General features: G+C 37.1%; 1 protein-coding gene across 4 annotated transcripts in view; it reads left to right on the top strand.

Annotated features, from left to right (window-relative positions):
- The window catches only part of LOC128231236 (adenosine deaminase domain-containing protein 1-like), a 45585-nt gene that overhangs the window by 7496 nt on the left and 21678 nt on the right, over positions 1-16411 (top strand). For all 4 annotated transcript variants that reach the window (XM_052943778.1, XM_052943780.1, XM_052943777.1 and 1 more), the window contains 7 exons: positions 687-918; positions 3030-3070; positions 5328-5506; positions 9425-9545; positions 13170-13308; positions 14418-14550; positions 15816-15977. In XM_052943778.1, coding sequence (XP_052799738.1) covers positions 687-918; positions 3030-3070; positions 5328-5506; positions 9425-9545; positions 13170-13308; positions 14418-14550; positions 15816-15977 — 1007 coding nt within the window. The remainder of the gene's footprint in view (positions 1-686; positions 919-3029; positions 3071-5327; positions 5507-9424; positions 9546-13169; positions 13309-14417; positions 14551-15815; positions 15978-16411) is intronic.

A 16411-nucleotide genomic window follows, 5' to 3' on the forward strand; every position in this document is an offset into this window, starting at 1 on the left:
AAGGTTGCGGCAACCTTGAGGGGAAAAATGGTTTCCAAACATTAACACTTAACACTTTGTTTCTGCTTAATATATAGAAAACTTGGGCACAGGAATCTCATACCCGGTACTTGGTATGCGGGTTAGTCATGACCATTTAATGACTCCTATAGATTTTGAGATCAGTAGGTCAAAGGTCAAGGTCTCAGTGACCTTGAGGTGAAAGATGACCCCTAATGATTTTGAGACCAGTTAAACAAAAGTTCTTAATATTCATAGGATTACTGATCTTATGCAGTAGATGTTCACTATTGAATACGGGTGAATAGGCAAAATTTCAAGGTCACTGTAGGTTTATCTCCAGTGTAAAACTACAAATTTCATGTCAATCATTGTTTATTGATTATTTCTTGGCTACAACCACACAATGGGGGAGAAAAGTGCTTTTTCAAAAAAGCATTCTCTAGTTGGTACATGGTTCTTACACTGTGACAGGTAACCAGCCATAACATACCAGGCCCGCTTGGTATCCATACATGCCGTACCAAATATCTTCATGCTTGGCTCCTTACAACCTTTGAAACTGTCACACAGTAAAGATGTTAATGATTCATTTAGTTTCTAACATTATTATTTCTTAATCAAAATAAAGTATCAGGGAACTTTGTCACATGTATTGAATTTTAATTCATTCTTGCATGTTGCAGCCAATCAGTGCCTTGATGGAGTACTCTGCTATGCAGCGTCATACAACCACTTTCAAAGAGGTTCCAGTCAAGAATTACTCCCTCGTGAACAAGTTTGCCAATCAGTGCTCGGTGAATGGTGTGGCTTATCCTCAAGGGACCGGGAAGACGAAGAAAGAGGCCAAAACCAACGCTGCATTCATCGCATTCAACATTATTCTTGGTCTTGAAACTTACGAAGACTATGGGGATGGTAAGATATTATTTTTCAATGTCCTTTTATATGCTGTTGACAATTTTATAAAATTGGATAAGTTATTTACAATTTGATCAGGCTACAGTAATTATTCAGTCACTTTTGACTTTTATTAATAAATATTTTAGCAAATTTCAACCTCACCTAAGCAGGGTTCTCAATAAGTTTCGGTTGAACCGTCTCAAATAGTGAAGTAACTGAATAGCTACTACTTATTTTACTTAAAATTAATTTATTTTTCCAAATTTTAACCGGCCCAATTGCCATCTGAACCGTCCATATCGGTTGGTTCTTATTGAGAACACTGCCTAAGAAATCACGAGTTTTATACAATGAGTTGATGCAGCTGATTGTAAAAATCTTGGATTTGTTATACTAGACGATCAATAAAAGTTTTGGCCAACTTTAACCAAACCAATGAGTTCCCCAGTAACCAGTTTTATAAAGGGTTGCTGGAGTTTAGGATAGAGTTTGTTTATATGCATTTATTCATTTAAAAGTGGTAAGGTCCAGTGCAGCTTGGCGTCAACTGTAAATTGATTCATGATACATTATTAACTTTTTCTGGCTTTATAGTGTTCAAAATTATGTTTTGTCTACCATTAAAACCTCTGTTTGAATCAGTTGATATACAAGATTAAAATGATCGTCTTTTAACTGCTGTTTTTACCAATATAAATGTACAGCAATTTTGAAAAATACTGTCATCCAATTAGATAAAACATAATTTTGAACACTGAATTGTGTTGTGAATTATTTTGCTTTGCTATTTGATTGGGGATTCAAACTTATCTTATAGACACTGCAACCACTACCTGAGCTATTTAAATTAACATGAGTCTTATATTGGACCGATTGTTCAGAACTTTATTTAAGACTTTAACGTGATTAGCGACATCATTGTTAACTTAAATTTATGAAATATTGGATTGTGTGTACACATATTTAAATATAATCAAGTACACTTGAAACAATTGTCTTTCATCTTGTTAGAAATACAGCAGATCACAAGTGTATCCATTAAACTTCCAGAGCAGTAACGATATGAAACTTAAGGCCTAAAAAAATAAATACATTTGGTTCGGGTTACCCGACCCTACCTACGGAATAGGCGCCGACCCTAATGTTTTTATAGTCAGTTTGAAAAAAAATAATGAAAAACTAAAAAAAAACAAAAAAAAACATTCTTTTTTTTTTTTTGCTTTTCAATATGTAGTTTAAAACCTTAATTGCTTATATAGAAGATAACTTTAACACCATTCTCCAATGATGAAAATGACATTCTTATATATAGCCTAATAAAAAAAAATAAAAAAATAAAAAAAATAAAAAGCCTACCTACCCTACCTATTTTTGAAAAGGATGTAACCCTAACCAAACAAATTTTTTTTTAGGCCTAATTACGACACTAACAACTTTAATAAAATTCTGCACAATTAGCTCAATACTTTTCTTTTCTGTGTTAAAATTCAAAATCTTCATGTTGTTTGTTGGTCTTATTAGTGTGAAAGACCCAATATTGGCATTTCTGCAGTTGTACTTCTTAAAGTGACTCGCTCATGTTTTTGGATCAAAAATTAGTAATGCATCTGAAAACACTTATTTTATCATTATTTTACTCTATGGTATCGAAATTGCAGAAGAAAATATGGTTATAGCATCAAAAAGTATTTTGGTTTTAGTGGGGTTCAAACCCACGCCAGTAAATTCAAGAAAAAAATAGAAAACAGCATGTTAGTCCACATGGCCACCGGGACTTTAACATAACTGGTGAAGATGTTGACTTGTTAAAGATACTTTGATTACATCACCCGATAATGTCAATCAACCAATCGGGCAACACCACAGTTGAATTAATTCTCAATCGCTTTATAAACGCTAATGAAAATTGTGGTCTCCAAATACGATATTTGAGCAAATATCAACATTTGCTGAAGGGTTTCAGCTTTTGGTATTTTGGTTTTAACACTCCTCATAATTTACCACACTTTTTTTCGTTATTAAAAAAAATAACATTATACAAACCATGAGCGAGTCACTTTAACAAAATAAACCGTTATGAAATATGAAATGCTAATGTTAAACATTATTTTTCCATTTTTCTACAGAAACGCCAGATATTTTCCTGCCTCCAACTCCTATATCCCAGGTTGGGTTGTCTTGAAGAAAATAAGTAGCAAATTTTATAATTTACACAGTTATTCTCTCCAGAATTGAACTAATTATTGCCTGTATTGGACTTCTTTTTTATTCTAAAAGTTCTAGTGCTGAACTTGGCCATTTTTACCTGCAAACTAAACATAGTGTTTTATAGATATTTAACCTGATTTTCTCACTATTTTTCCTCAGCTCATATTCTATCTTTGCATATGATCACAGTAAATTTCAATGAGTCCTTTACATTGGCTTGTTTAGGTCAATTTTAGTAAAAGAGTTTAATGAATTTTGCATTGAATAACCACGAATGTTTCTCTTTTTAAAGCTGCACTCTCACAGATTTTTTCTCTCTGGACAAGCCAATTTTTGCGAAAAAGTTTGCCAAAACTTTTCAATCCTTACACTGAAAAGTGGAGGAATAGTCGAGCATGCTGTCTCTGTGACAGCTCTTGTTTGTTATGAATGTTGGAGAGAAACAAGATGAAAAAAGTAAAAACACATCTAAAGCATATATTAACCCTTAGGCTGCTGATGGCGATTTTAAAGGCTTTGCAAACAGCTTGGAACCAGACCAGACGCCGAGTAACTCGGCGTCTGGTCAGGTTCCAAGCTGTTTGCCACTTAGTCAATATATCCCCAAAGTTTCAAGTAAATTAAAAGAAATTTAGAATAAACCAGACAACATTTTTGAGCAGACAACAATTTACCCAGCATGCAAAGGGTTAATGTGTCTAACATCGGAGTGTTAATTGCTATCAATTTTGTAGTAATCAACCATATTTGATTAAACTTGGCATACCTGTTACAGATAGATTGAAATTTGTTTTGTATAGAAATGAAATAAATTGCTTATGTTTTTTTTTAAATAAGTTTTATGAAAAGTCGACATCATGTTTCATTGCACGTTTGTACATGCTTATTCCCTCGCCAAGGATGAGATATTTGCGTTTAAAATATTTTGAAGTAGAACACACTGATTTAAATGCGAGCAGATACTTAATGACAATATTGTATTAAAGATATTAAACTACTTACATTTTGATAAATGATTGTCAACATTCTGGGTTAAAGAGATTTATTCACGTTTTATAGGGTCTGACATTGTTAATTTCAATTTCATGTGAAATGTTAAGAAAATACTTACAACGATTATAAAACAGTATCAAAAGTTTAAGTTGTGGCTCTATTGGTTAAATGACATTCTTAGTCAAAACCAAATACATACTCATGTAAAACAAACATAAATTTTGAGTGATAAACCTTCAACATCTTACTAAATAATGCATTTATGGAAAATACTAATTACTGATAACAAGATTGTAACTGTGTAACTATGTAAAAGCTAAAAACGCAAAAAAAAAAAATAATTGGTTAGTGCTAAAAGATTTACTGTGATCGATTTTTGTCTCATAAGGAAGAAGTACCGTATTTTCTGCACCTTTCTTTCAAATTAAACTTGGTATCCTTCATAAGAACCATTTATTCATCCTTTTTAGTGTATTAAACCAATTGTATGAATTGTGGTAAATCTTATTTGAAGTAAGACTGCATCTTTAAATTTTATTGTAATAAATGATAGAAAATGCTTTATTTTTGCTGAAAAGTGTTAGTAACGCTTTTATAAAAAAATAAAGGTTAGTATTCAGCAAATTATTTTAAATTACTATCTGTTAGTTGCTATTCTGGTCTTTTTTCATAAAGGTAAATAAAATACATGTTACTCAATTTGAACCCAATAAAAAGAACAAACATGATGCCAGCAGCCAAGATAAAATATGTGAAGGAGTCCTAATAAATGCTGAAATTTGCAATGGGTGTAAAAATATGTTGAGAAATGTGGATATTCAGGAACTAAGATGTAGTTTATGCTTATTTTTGATGAGATTGTTTAAAAGGCAAAAAATAAATGCTAACCTTCTGAGTGTTTAGCGCAAAATGCTAGTGGAATGCCTTTATACCTTTCTTGTTGCCAGCACACATGTTTGAGTTTGTAGATTACTCACTTAAGGTTTATTTTAGTGACAAATTAATTAGGAAATGTAATGTTGGTGGTTGTTTTTGTTACTTATAATTTTATATTTGTCAGTTTAGTAATTTACATAATGAACTTTTGGTTAACAGCTCTTTTAAATGATTAAATGAGCCAGAACACTTAGTAACATTTTAAGACAGTGAAAGATGTAACATTTAAAGACAGTGAAGGATGTAAGGATTTTAAACCTGCACATACTGGTTATCATTTGTTTTAGGAGCGCGAGCTGTACAACCGTTTGGGGACAGGTGGGGCTAGCGCAGGAAACCAGACGGTGATTGATAGTGGGGAATATCAAGCCCCGCCGAAGAAGCGTGACAACAACCGTATCTTCCAGGACTGGTTGGATAAAATGCAGAAAATGGGTCGTGTGGAAGTTCTTGATGGACCTTTTGGGTATGGTCATTTCTAGTTTTTTCAAGATAAATCGTTTATGATATACTATGAAAGAAATCTTACAAATTGTCATAAAAGGTACTTTTCAGTGCTATCCAGATACAAATTTAAATAATTATACCCCCACAAATGAAGTTTGAGGGGGTATATAGGAGTGAGCTTGTCGGTCTGTCGGTCGGTCTGTCGGTTTTCATGGTTTCCGGACGATAACTCATGAAAGGCTAGACAGATTTGAAAAATTTTTGGTACACAGGTGTAACATCAGAAGATACAGGTCAAGTTCGATATTAGGGCTGGTGGGGCCAAGGTCAAGGTCACTGTTACTAAAAATAGAAAAACGGTTTCCAGACGATAACTCATGAAAGGCTTGACAGATTTGTACAATTTTTGGTACACAGGTGTAACATCAGAAGATACAGGTCAAGTTCAATATTGGGGCTGGTGGGGCCAAGGTCAATGTCACTGTTACTAAAAAAAGAAAAACAGTTTCCGGACGATAACTCATGAAAGGCTAGACGGATTTGAACAATTTTTGGTACACAGGTGTAACATCAGAAGATACAGATCAAGTTAGTGAGCTTGTCGGTCGGTCGTTCGGTCGGTCGGTCTGTCATGCATGATAAAAGAAGATGCAGTGTGCAGTAACCTTGGAGTTATGGCCTCTTTTCAAAGAAATGGTTTGCCATTCCTGTGTCCAGGCGGCATTTGGGGGTATTCGTCACTCCTGTGACAGCTCTAGTTTGTTTCGTTTTTATATAACATGAAACGAATAAACAATGAAACATATTTTGCTTTGTATTAGTATTGTATGGTTTTAAAAATAACCATCGCCATTTTCACGAATACATTTTTTTTTCGTCACTGTCAACAAACATGGTGGCTGATCGCGGCAGACGATTTTGACATTTTTTCTATGCTTCCTTTAACCCTTTAGCACATAGACAAGTGGCCAGATTACACCTCCCAGTCAATAGCCATCTTACTGATAAGCAGTCCTTATCTGCATAGGTACTTTTCTGGATATTTGAAAATGAGAAAATGAATACAGCAGTATGACCTTAAAATCAATGTTACTCCAAATAATTGTGTCCAAATCTTTTTTATGTGAATTCATTTTTTATAGATAATTAAATTATCTAATAAATGGTGTCAATGATGAAATATTAAATTATTTTATTTCAGCTGTGAATGTATTTTCAAGATGGATTTGTAACATTTCTTTGAAATGTCATAATTGCATTAAATCAAAGGGTAATAAAATGCTGGGATCGATCTAATTTTTATTACCCCTATCATAAAAAAGACCCATCTGGATTAAAAAGCCGACAATTTATGTTCTTGTGTATTAATACACAGAAATATGTCAGGAATATCCGGTGTCATCCAGCTGAGAGATCCAGTCCAAGGTGTCTGTTTAACTTTATTACCCCCTCATAAAATTGTTTACAAAAAAAGAAAGCCGATAAATGATTTTCCGGTATGAATAAAAAGATCTAGATCAAACAAAACGCTTGCACTTGACCTATTTTACAGCCAAAACTATGATGGACATTATATAAGCTTCACAGAAAATTTACCCATCATTTTCTCATTTACTAATTGTTTCTTTTGTTTGTAAACAAAATATTACCTTTAAGTAAATATAATCTCAATTGATTTTAATGGTAAACTGAACTGACGTAATATATTTAATGATTTACGCATCAATGAATTTGGGGGAAATTCCATACAGTACTTAGCTCGTGGTCTTATTACGTCACAATGGGATATCACACCTGCGATTGGGAGTATAAACACCTTCTCAATTTAGCAGACGATATTTTCAAGGGAAAATCAATACACAAAAGGTTAAACTTTAATTTTATAAACATCCGGGATATTGTTTACAAAAAGAAAGATTCAAAATTGAAATATTGAAATGACCCTATTGAAATATGCGGGCCATGCGTTTACATCCAGTAATGGATACGGTCGGCCAAATGCGTATACATCTGGTAATGAGCTATGTCGGCCTATCTCGTATACATGCGCTAAAGGGTTAACCCAAAACACAGATTAAAAGTTTTTTTCTTGGATCACGGATTATTTTGCCTGCGTCTAATACCCCCAATCGTCTTATACCCAGTCATTTACGGTAGTAAAAAATGATCATACTGTTTTACAAGCTTGTCTGGTTTTTGAAGAAAAACAGTTGAGGTATTTTCATGGGCTTGTTGTCATTGTTCTATGCTGTGACCTGGATGTTGTGAGGTGTTGGCCATGACTTGAAAACTTTTGAATTGTCAGTGTTTTTGCCCACCATTTTGGGAATGGTCACAGCTGGGGCCTTTTGATTGAGAAAAATGCGTGATTTTGACTAGAATGGGGATTTCTAATTTTTCCTAGGCAAGAATTACATATTTATGACTTGAAACCTACTTTTACTACAATTTCACACAATTACGCACATTTTTGTCAAATTCATAAAGTTTAAAAGAAAATCAAAGCTGATACTATGTTCCCATTTAGCACCCAGTCTCTTTTCTGGCAGCACCCTGTCCCTCTTTTGACAGCACCCAGTCCCTCTTCTGGCAGCACCCAGTCCCTCTTCTGGCAGCACCCTGTCCCTTTTTTGACAGCACCCAGTCCCTCTTCTGGCAGCACCCTGTCCCTCTTCTGGCAGCATCCTGTCCCTCTTTTGACAGCACCCAGTACCTCTTCTGGCAGCACCCAGTCCCTCTTCTGGCAGCACCCAGTCCCTCCCTTCACAGCACCCTGTCCCTCTTCTGGCAGCACCCAGTCCCTCTTCTGGCAGCACCTAATCCCTCTTCTGGCAGCACCCTGTCCCTCTTCTGGCAGCACCCAGTCCCTCTTCTGGCAGCACCCAGTCCCTCTTCTGCAGCACCCTGTCCCTCTTCTGGCAGCACCCTGTCCGTCTTCTGGCAGCACCCAGTCCCTCACTCCACAGCACCCTGTCCCTCTTCTGGCAACACCCTGTTCCTCTTCTGGCAGCACCCTGTCCCTCTTCTGGCAGCACCTTGCCCCTCTTCTGCAGCACCCAGTCCCTCTTCTGGCAGCACCCAGTCCCTCCCTTCACAGCACTCTGTCCCTCTTCTGGCAGCACCCTGTCCCTCTTCTGGCAGCACCCAGTCCCTCCCTTCACAGCACCCTGTCCCTCTTCTGGCAGCACCCTGTCCCTCTTCTGGCAGCACCCTGTCCCTCTTCTGGCAACACCCTGTCCCTCTTCTGGCAGCACCCAGTCCCTCCATTCACAGCACCCTGTCCCTTTTCTGGCAGCACCCTGTCCCTCTTCTTACAGCACCCTGTCCCTCTTCTGGCAGCACCCTGTCCCTCTTCTGGCAGCACCCTGCCCCTTTTCTGCAGCACCCAGTCCCTCTTCTGGCAGCACCCAGTCCCTCCCTTCACAGCACTCTGTCCCTCTTCTGGCAGCACCCTGTCCCTCTTCTGGCAGCACCCAGTCCCTCCCTTCACAGCACCCTGTCCCTCTTCTGGCAGCACCCTATCCCTCTTCTGGCAGCACCCTGTCCCTCTTCTGCAGCATCCTGTCCCTCTTCTGGCAGCACCCAGTCTCTCTTCTGGCAGCACCCAATCCCTCTTCTGGCAGCACCCAGCTCCTTTTCTGGCAGCACCCTGTCTTTTTAAAACATTAATCACTTTTGACAGAATAATACACATTGAAGGTGCAAAAATGTTTATTGTAAGTTTCACTTCATTTTCTGTAAAGGAAATACCGCAGATAACAGAAGGGAAATTAATTCCTGACATCCAGCAGCAGTTGTTGCTGAATTGACATTGTCAGCAACGATTATTTGATTCTACTCAATAATCATCACATGACTAGTTATTTCCCCTTGTCAACTGGGATGTCTTAGACAAGTGCTGGCATTTGAGTTTTTGTTATAATTTTCTTGAAATCAGGTACATTGGGAAAGTGGTGGTTGGAGGTCGAACTGTGTGTGAGGAGACAGCCAAGAATAAACGGGAAGCCAGGGAAGCAGCTTTAGAGGTGGCCATAGAATCACTACAGATCGGAGAACAGGTCGGGACAAGTATATACTATGTAGATTGGACATGTGTATTTATATACAGTTGAACACCGTTAATCCGAAGTCCTAGGGACCAAACAAATTACTTTGGTTTAAGGGTGTTTGGGATTAACAATTTTCTGCAAATGACAGCATTCGCGAATTATAGATGAAGTGAAATACTAAGTTGTGAAAATTGCAATGTCGGTTACTAGTTACCAAGACGATACACTCAGTTTGAGTTATCTTTCGTATATAAAAATATTTGTTGAATTATTGTTGACTTTTATAAAACAACATAAAACATTGAAAACAAAATGACAGCACATGTATGCATTCGAAACATAGCACAGTTTAAAAAGAGCATATTTAAATAGCACTGAAATTACATGTTGTTTACTCAGTATCGTTCGGTCTATTTTTAAAGATTGATGTGATGTCTCGCTGAACTCGGTTGATTCTGTTGATGTGTTTCTTAGTCACGTATCCGTCAAGTTTGTTAATGAAGTCAAAGAATTCGCTTCCATATGTTTGCTGCTCCAAATATCATCTCATTCCGGTGATGAAGGATGTCGCTTGGTGGTTGGATATAGGATCTTCGGTAGCAGTTTTTTCTTCATCGTCATCGTCGCTGGAATACACCGCTTTGTCTGCTGTTCCCAGGTCTAGGAGTTCCTTGATGATGTCGTCGTCTTCAATGTTCTCGGATGTCGGGATATTCTTGTCGATGTTGATGTAATCGTCCATGGTTACTGGTCCCATGACGGCAGCAAGACGCGTGAGTGGGATGACGTCATCTTGGTCATCTTCAACGATCATGGTGCTTTCATCTTGGAGATTTGGAACCAGACCTGCGCGGCGGTAACAACTGACAATTGTTGATTGCTTTACGTCATCCCACGCAGATTTCATCATATGAAAGGCGTCAAGAAGGCAGATCGCATACGTTTGATTTGCATCCAGTGCTTTTAGCTTCTTGGCGACAACCCGCATCCTATAGTTAACCTTCATTGATCAGATGATACCCTGATCCATAGGCTGCAATACTGATGTCATGTTTGGTGGTAGAACGAGGGTTAGGGCCGTCAAGTTTTTAACCTCAGGATGAGCAGGACAGTTATCAACGATAATAGTGATTTTGCGACCTTTCATCATGTACTGCTCGTCGACATTTGGTACCCACTCGGTGAATTTAATGCTTGTCATCCACACCTTTTTGTTAGCATTATATACGACCGGCAATTTTTTCACATGCTTGAAGCACCTGGGGTTCTTAGATCTTCCAAGAACATGCAGTGGCATTTTTTCAGTGCCGCTCATGTTGGCACACACAAGTTCCGTCAAGTGTTTTTTGTTTGTTTTGCCACTGTGACAAGGTTTGGCCGAAAACTCTAAGGTTTTATCGAGTAGTGCTTTGAAGAATATTGCAGTCTCGTCTGCATTGAATATATCGTTTTCAGACGTTTCCGACAATATTTACTTCAGACCCACCTGCCAGTTCTGATAATCATCGGAAGTTGAATCAACAGAGTTGGCCTCGATGCTGATTATCTTACAAACAATCCCGTGGCATGCTTTGAAGCGATCAAGCCACCCACCTGTGAATTCACATTCACCTGGCGGTACTTGTACATCGATGGCAAATTCTTTTGCCTTTTGCATTATAGTTTCACTGTCCACTGGAAGATTTTGCTGTCGTTTGTTGATGAACCACTTCAAAACTGCTGATTCTACTTCCAGAAACTTGGCACTGCGAGAGATTTTTTGCGTGCTGGTTCAATACCTCTGGAGAGATATAGCGACTTTATGTACTCCTTTTGTTTGAGCCATGTGGAAAGTGTGTTCAACGGTATGCCAAATGCTTCAGCGATTTTTGATTGAGATTTCATTCCACCCTCATCTTCTTTTATTGCATCATACTTCTCCTGGTAACTTTTTGAATTGTAGCGCTGTTTAACACCCTTCCCTTATTTTACTGATCCAGATATCTTCCCGGGTTGGTTACCGGGCCCTTCTCCGGATTGTTCGGTAGCAGGTTGAGAGAACAATGCAGCGATCGAATCTGATGACATTTTCGAATGATATTCAGATTGTGTTAACCAGCAATTATATACTACATCACCGAAATGAATCGCTCATTTTCTGACATCGATGTTTGTAACATACGGGTCTCAATATCATTCTTTAACAAGCGCTAATTGTGCTCCATTGTCACCTCAAGCCGATGCCCAAGTGCATTCACAGTAAGGTGTGAAAAACTATGACACGATCAGGTTCGAATTAAGAATTGATAAATAGGTGTGAAATACTAAATCGGGACCGTAATTTTTACTTTGGAATAGCGATTATTTCTGTAAAGTTTTGAGACTGTGTCCATACTTCAAAATGTTTTTAATATAAATCAACAAACAATATATAGCTGCGTATATAAACTATTCACTTGTTTCCTTTTGAAAAATAAAATATAATCTCATACTAAGGAAGGAATTGGCTGTCAAGACATCCCATGTAGGGCTTCACGGAGCACTTTGAAATTGACATTTTCTGAAAATTGTTCACAATTCAAATATACTACTCTGTCTTAATAGTAGACGCCAAAACATCGCGTTAAAACATATGACGACAGTATGACGTCAGCCTCATCACTGCGCAAGTTTTTGATGTCATTTAACTGTAAACAAAGTTTTAACGGTCAACTGAAGTAGACAGATATTTCCAAGTTGTCAGAAAACACTCCACCTTGACATCACGCACGGAGCAGCGCGCTGTGATCAAACACTGTGTTGGCAGCTGGATGACTTCTACAAATACTTATATGTTTCTAACGCGGGATAAATCTAAGCCAACATGTTCAAGGGCTTTGGTGTTTCGTTGGCTTAGATGTTTTAGTGATGGGCATGGAAAAATGTGTGCTTTAAAGGGATCAATCTCACACCTTGAAGCCCGGACCTCAGGCCCCGTTTGATCTTGCAATCTTCTCAAGGCTAAGGAATGATATACGTGGTAATCGTTACGAAGATTTACAGGACCTTCGCCTTACTGTGTGAACAACAGTGGCACGATATTAGAAAGAGTGGTTCAAACAGCTATCCAAGCAATGGGTTGAATGCCATCAAAAGTGTGAACGTGTTGAAGGAGAATATTTTGAAAACAAACTGCAAATGACGTAATAAGACTGCGTAGTGCTCCGTGACGTGTAACCTGTACTTTTTGAAATGTTTGTTGAATACGATCACTTCATAGCACATAATTGAAACTTTCAGGATTTGTTTATAAGATAGATCTGTCAACTGTTAAATATTTAAATACATCCTATGAGTGGTCTGATTTTTATGAATGCAGTCTCAAAACTTTCCGGACAACCCTCATACATGTACATCACAATTGATGAATAGTTTTAGTAGTCATTTATTTGCATCCAAAACGGTAAGTAAAAAGCCCTACTTTTGCTCTTAATATAGGGATTTTAAATATAGGGATACCCTACTTTTTCAAAAAAAATCCTCCTACTTTTTTGTTATTGGTCACCTGAAAGCCTGTATAATACTGTTAAGTTTTCAAAAAAAATCCTTTTCATTTACATCCAGGGCTATAATGTCGGTTAACATTGTGAATTTGTCTTATTTCCCCACCTACAGCTGATACGTCGCGACCACTGGGAAGACATGATAGCGAAGGAGTGCTACAAGAAACTAGAGTCGCTGATCGCTATGTGCAAAAGCCAAGACATTCACAAGGCGCGACATTCCTTTGCAGCCTTCATCGTAAATAGGGGACGTAAGTGTAGATATGAATGTATTACAGGCCTCAATTTCTCGAAACATATTAAAGGGACTATACACCAAAAAAAGTTTTTTCAGTAACGAATCTTAGGACAATTATTTAATAAAATGTTTAATTCTTTGTTATCATAATTGTAAAAAAAAACACCAAAATGTAAAAAAAAAAAAATCAATTTGGAGACCGAGTTCGAACCGGGGTTGCTGAAATTGCAGTCCAGAGTTACATCCACTGTGCTACAGGGCTTACCATAATATATGATTGGAATATTTAAGATATGTACCTAACTTGGTAATATCATGTGATAACATCGACTAGCCAATCATGCATGAGAATGAATTCTACATATACATACTTACTAATCTTTTTTAACGGAAAATATGAAAAAACTGCGAAAACTAAATTTATTGTAAACTATGTGGTACTGCAGGTAGTTAGTTTCAATGCATTGTACACATTGATACCAAAGATATGTCATTTTTTGACAATTTTCTCTTTTTTTCGCTATTCCATTAAACGGTGTACAGCCCCTTTAAGTCTCTTAGAACAGGATTTAGATTAAATCACTATTTTTATACAGTGTAAAATGTAGAATTTTTACATTTTTTAGTGTTTTTTTTTTAATTTAAATGGAAATTATCTTTATGGTAATTATGACACGCTAATTGTTAGCTTGTAAAATTAAATTTTTGCCACAGTTTTAAAAGCTTGTTACGCTTAAAAAAATTGAGTATTTGTAAAAATATTCCCAGTAGTGCAGTGGTCGAAATTAGCACAAGCCCGCAAGCCCTGCTCTGGTAAAATGTCTTCCGGGCTTGCTCAAATTCTGAATTTTATATAGCTGGGCTTGTTCATAAATATGATTCCATGCAATAAAATAAGAGTTTGGGCTTGTCCATCCAAAAGTCTAATTTCGATGACTGGTAGTGCTGCATAAAATTTCCAAGTTGACATCAAGCTGGAATGCAAATGATATATAATATATATTTTAGATGTTCAAACTAAAAATTGAAGAAAGTGTGCATTCAAGTAATGGAAAAAACAGTTTCCACTTGTAAAAACAGGTGAGTATTTTACAGTAAGCTAGTTCTTTTTGCTTATTTCAGAGGAGAATATGAAGCCCGAGGTGGTTGCCATGGGCACGGGAAACACATGTCTGTCTAGTGACAATCTGACGACCGATGGCCGGAGTGTTATTGACAGCTATGCAGTGGCGATTGCAAGGCGTGCATTACTGAAGTAGGTGGCTGGAGGTGTTTTTTATGGAAGGTTTCTTGTTTTATGTTATGTAGTTACTAACCAACACACTTAGAGAAAAAGGTACTTGTGTATTAAGATGAGTCTGTCTTTAAGTAATAGATACAGTACAAGTTTTTCTTCAAAAGTGTCCTCTTACAGACATAAGAAGCCATTTTGCTAGGACAAACACGAATTTTGTGTGAGATGAAGTCAAGGATAAAATTGGTGTTCGTCCTAGCGAAACGGCTTCTTACGTCTTGTGAAGAAAAAATGAGTAACTGTATCTGACTTATACGACGATAAGTGTATTGCATATATAAGTAAGCAAATAAATGCGTTAATAAATAAATAAATACAGATTTATAAATAGATAAATGGAAATATTTTTCCGAAAGATAATTATTAGATTATTATCATGGCCTTTCTAAATACAAGGTTTCGGCTAGTAGGATAACTTGAAAATTTCGTGCACGGTCCGCTTACAACCATAAGAAGACACATTTTCATTAGCTCTGCTGGGGGTATAGTCGTATAAGAAAAAATGCACTGTTTATTTAGCAAAGGGATACTTATAGATGCATTGATTTTGATAAGAGAAAAAAACCTTATTCAAAAGAGTAAAAGTGATGACTTGATTAGTTTTTATAACAGATAAGTCTGAAAATGACAATTGTGATATTAACACTGAAAAAAAAAGCATTCATCAATAGAAAGTTCAATGATTTCTTTTCTTACCTTGAATACTTCCAGGTATTTCCACACCGAGGTTAGGCATAATCTCAAGGATGGGCATCAATATTTGCTGAGTCATCCCAGTGAAGCTACCAGCTTTTTGTTCATACTAATTAATTCCTGAACTTATAATCCAGGTATTTCCACAAGAAGGCCAAGTGTTATCTGATGATAGGCAAATGTGGTCCATATTCACATAGTCATCCCAAGGGTGGCAAACTACTGTTACTAACTTTGTGTTAATACTAAATTATTTCTTAATTTATAATCCAGGTATTTCCACAAGGAGCCCAAGCATTATCTTGAGGGTGGGCAAGTGTGGTCCATATTTACCGAGTCATCCATGGGAGATAAACTGCCGACTTTGTAATAATACTAGTAGAATTCTTAACTTATAATCCAGGTATTTCCACAAGGAGGCCAAGCGTTATCTCGAGGGTGGGCAAGTGTTGTCGATATTTACCGAGTCATCCATGGGAGGTAAACTGCCGACTTTGTAATAATACTGGTTGAATTCTTAACTTATAATCCAGGTATTTCCACAAGGAGGCCAAGCGTTACCTCGAGGGTGGGCAAGTGTTGTCGATATTTACTGAGTCATCACAGGGAGGTAAACTACAGCTGAAGGATCATATCACCCTTCATCTCTTCCTTAACCACCCTCCCCCTGGCGATTACAGGGACTGTCTCGAAATGTAAGTACTGTAGTTTGCAAGAATTTCGCAGCCTTTTTTTCTCGACTTTTGCATTGGGGCAAATTTCAATCTGGGACATCCCTATTTGATCCCTGGAAAACTTTTATACAGAAATTGCAAAAGATTAAACTTTTGCTAATGTCCACCAATTTTCAATATAAAATTAATAGAAACTTGGATTAACAAGCTCAAATATTACTGGATTATTTGCATATGGCAATTGTGGCCAGTCTGGTTCTATATGATTTTAATAAAATGAGCCCTTCTATTATATTATCAACCTGGGATTTCCTGGCTTGTGCTATTTTCTATCCACTGTAATGAAGAGAGCTGTCTTAAATGTTGTTGCATTGTTCACATTGATGTTAAATCATAGCTTTTATCTGGGACCACTCCTAGCTGTGTTATACATAGCATGGTGACCCGATTCATCA

Source organism: Mya arenaria, chromosome 4 (genome assembly GCF_026914265.1).
Source record: "Mya arenaria isolate MELC-2E11 chromosome 4, ASM2691426v1".
NCBI lineage: Eukaryota > Metazoa > Mollusca > Bivalvia > Myida > Myidae > Mya > Mya arenaria.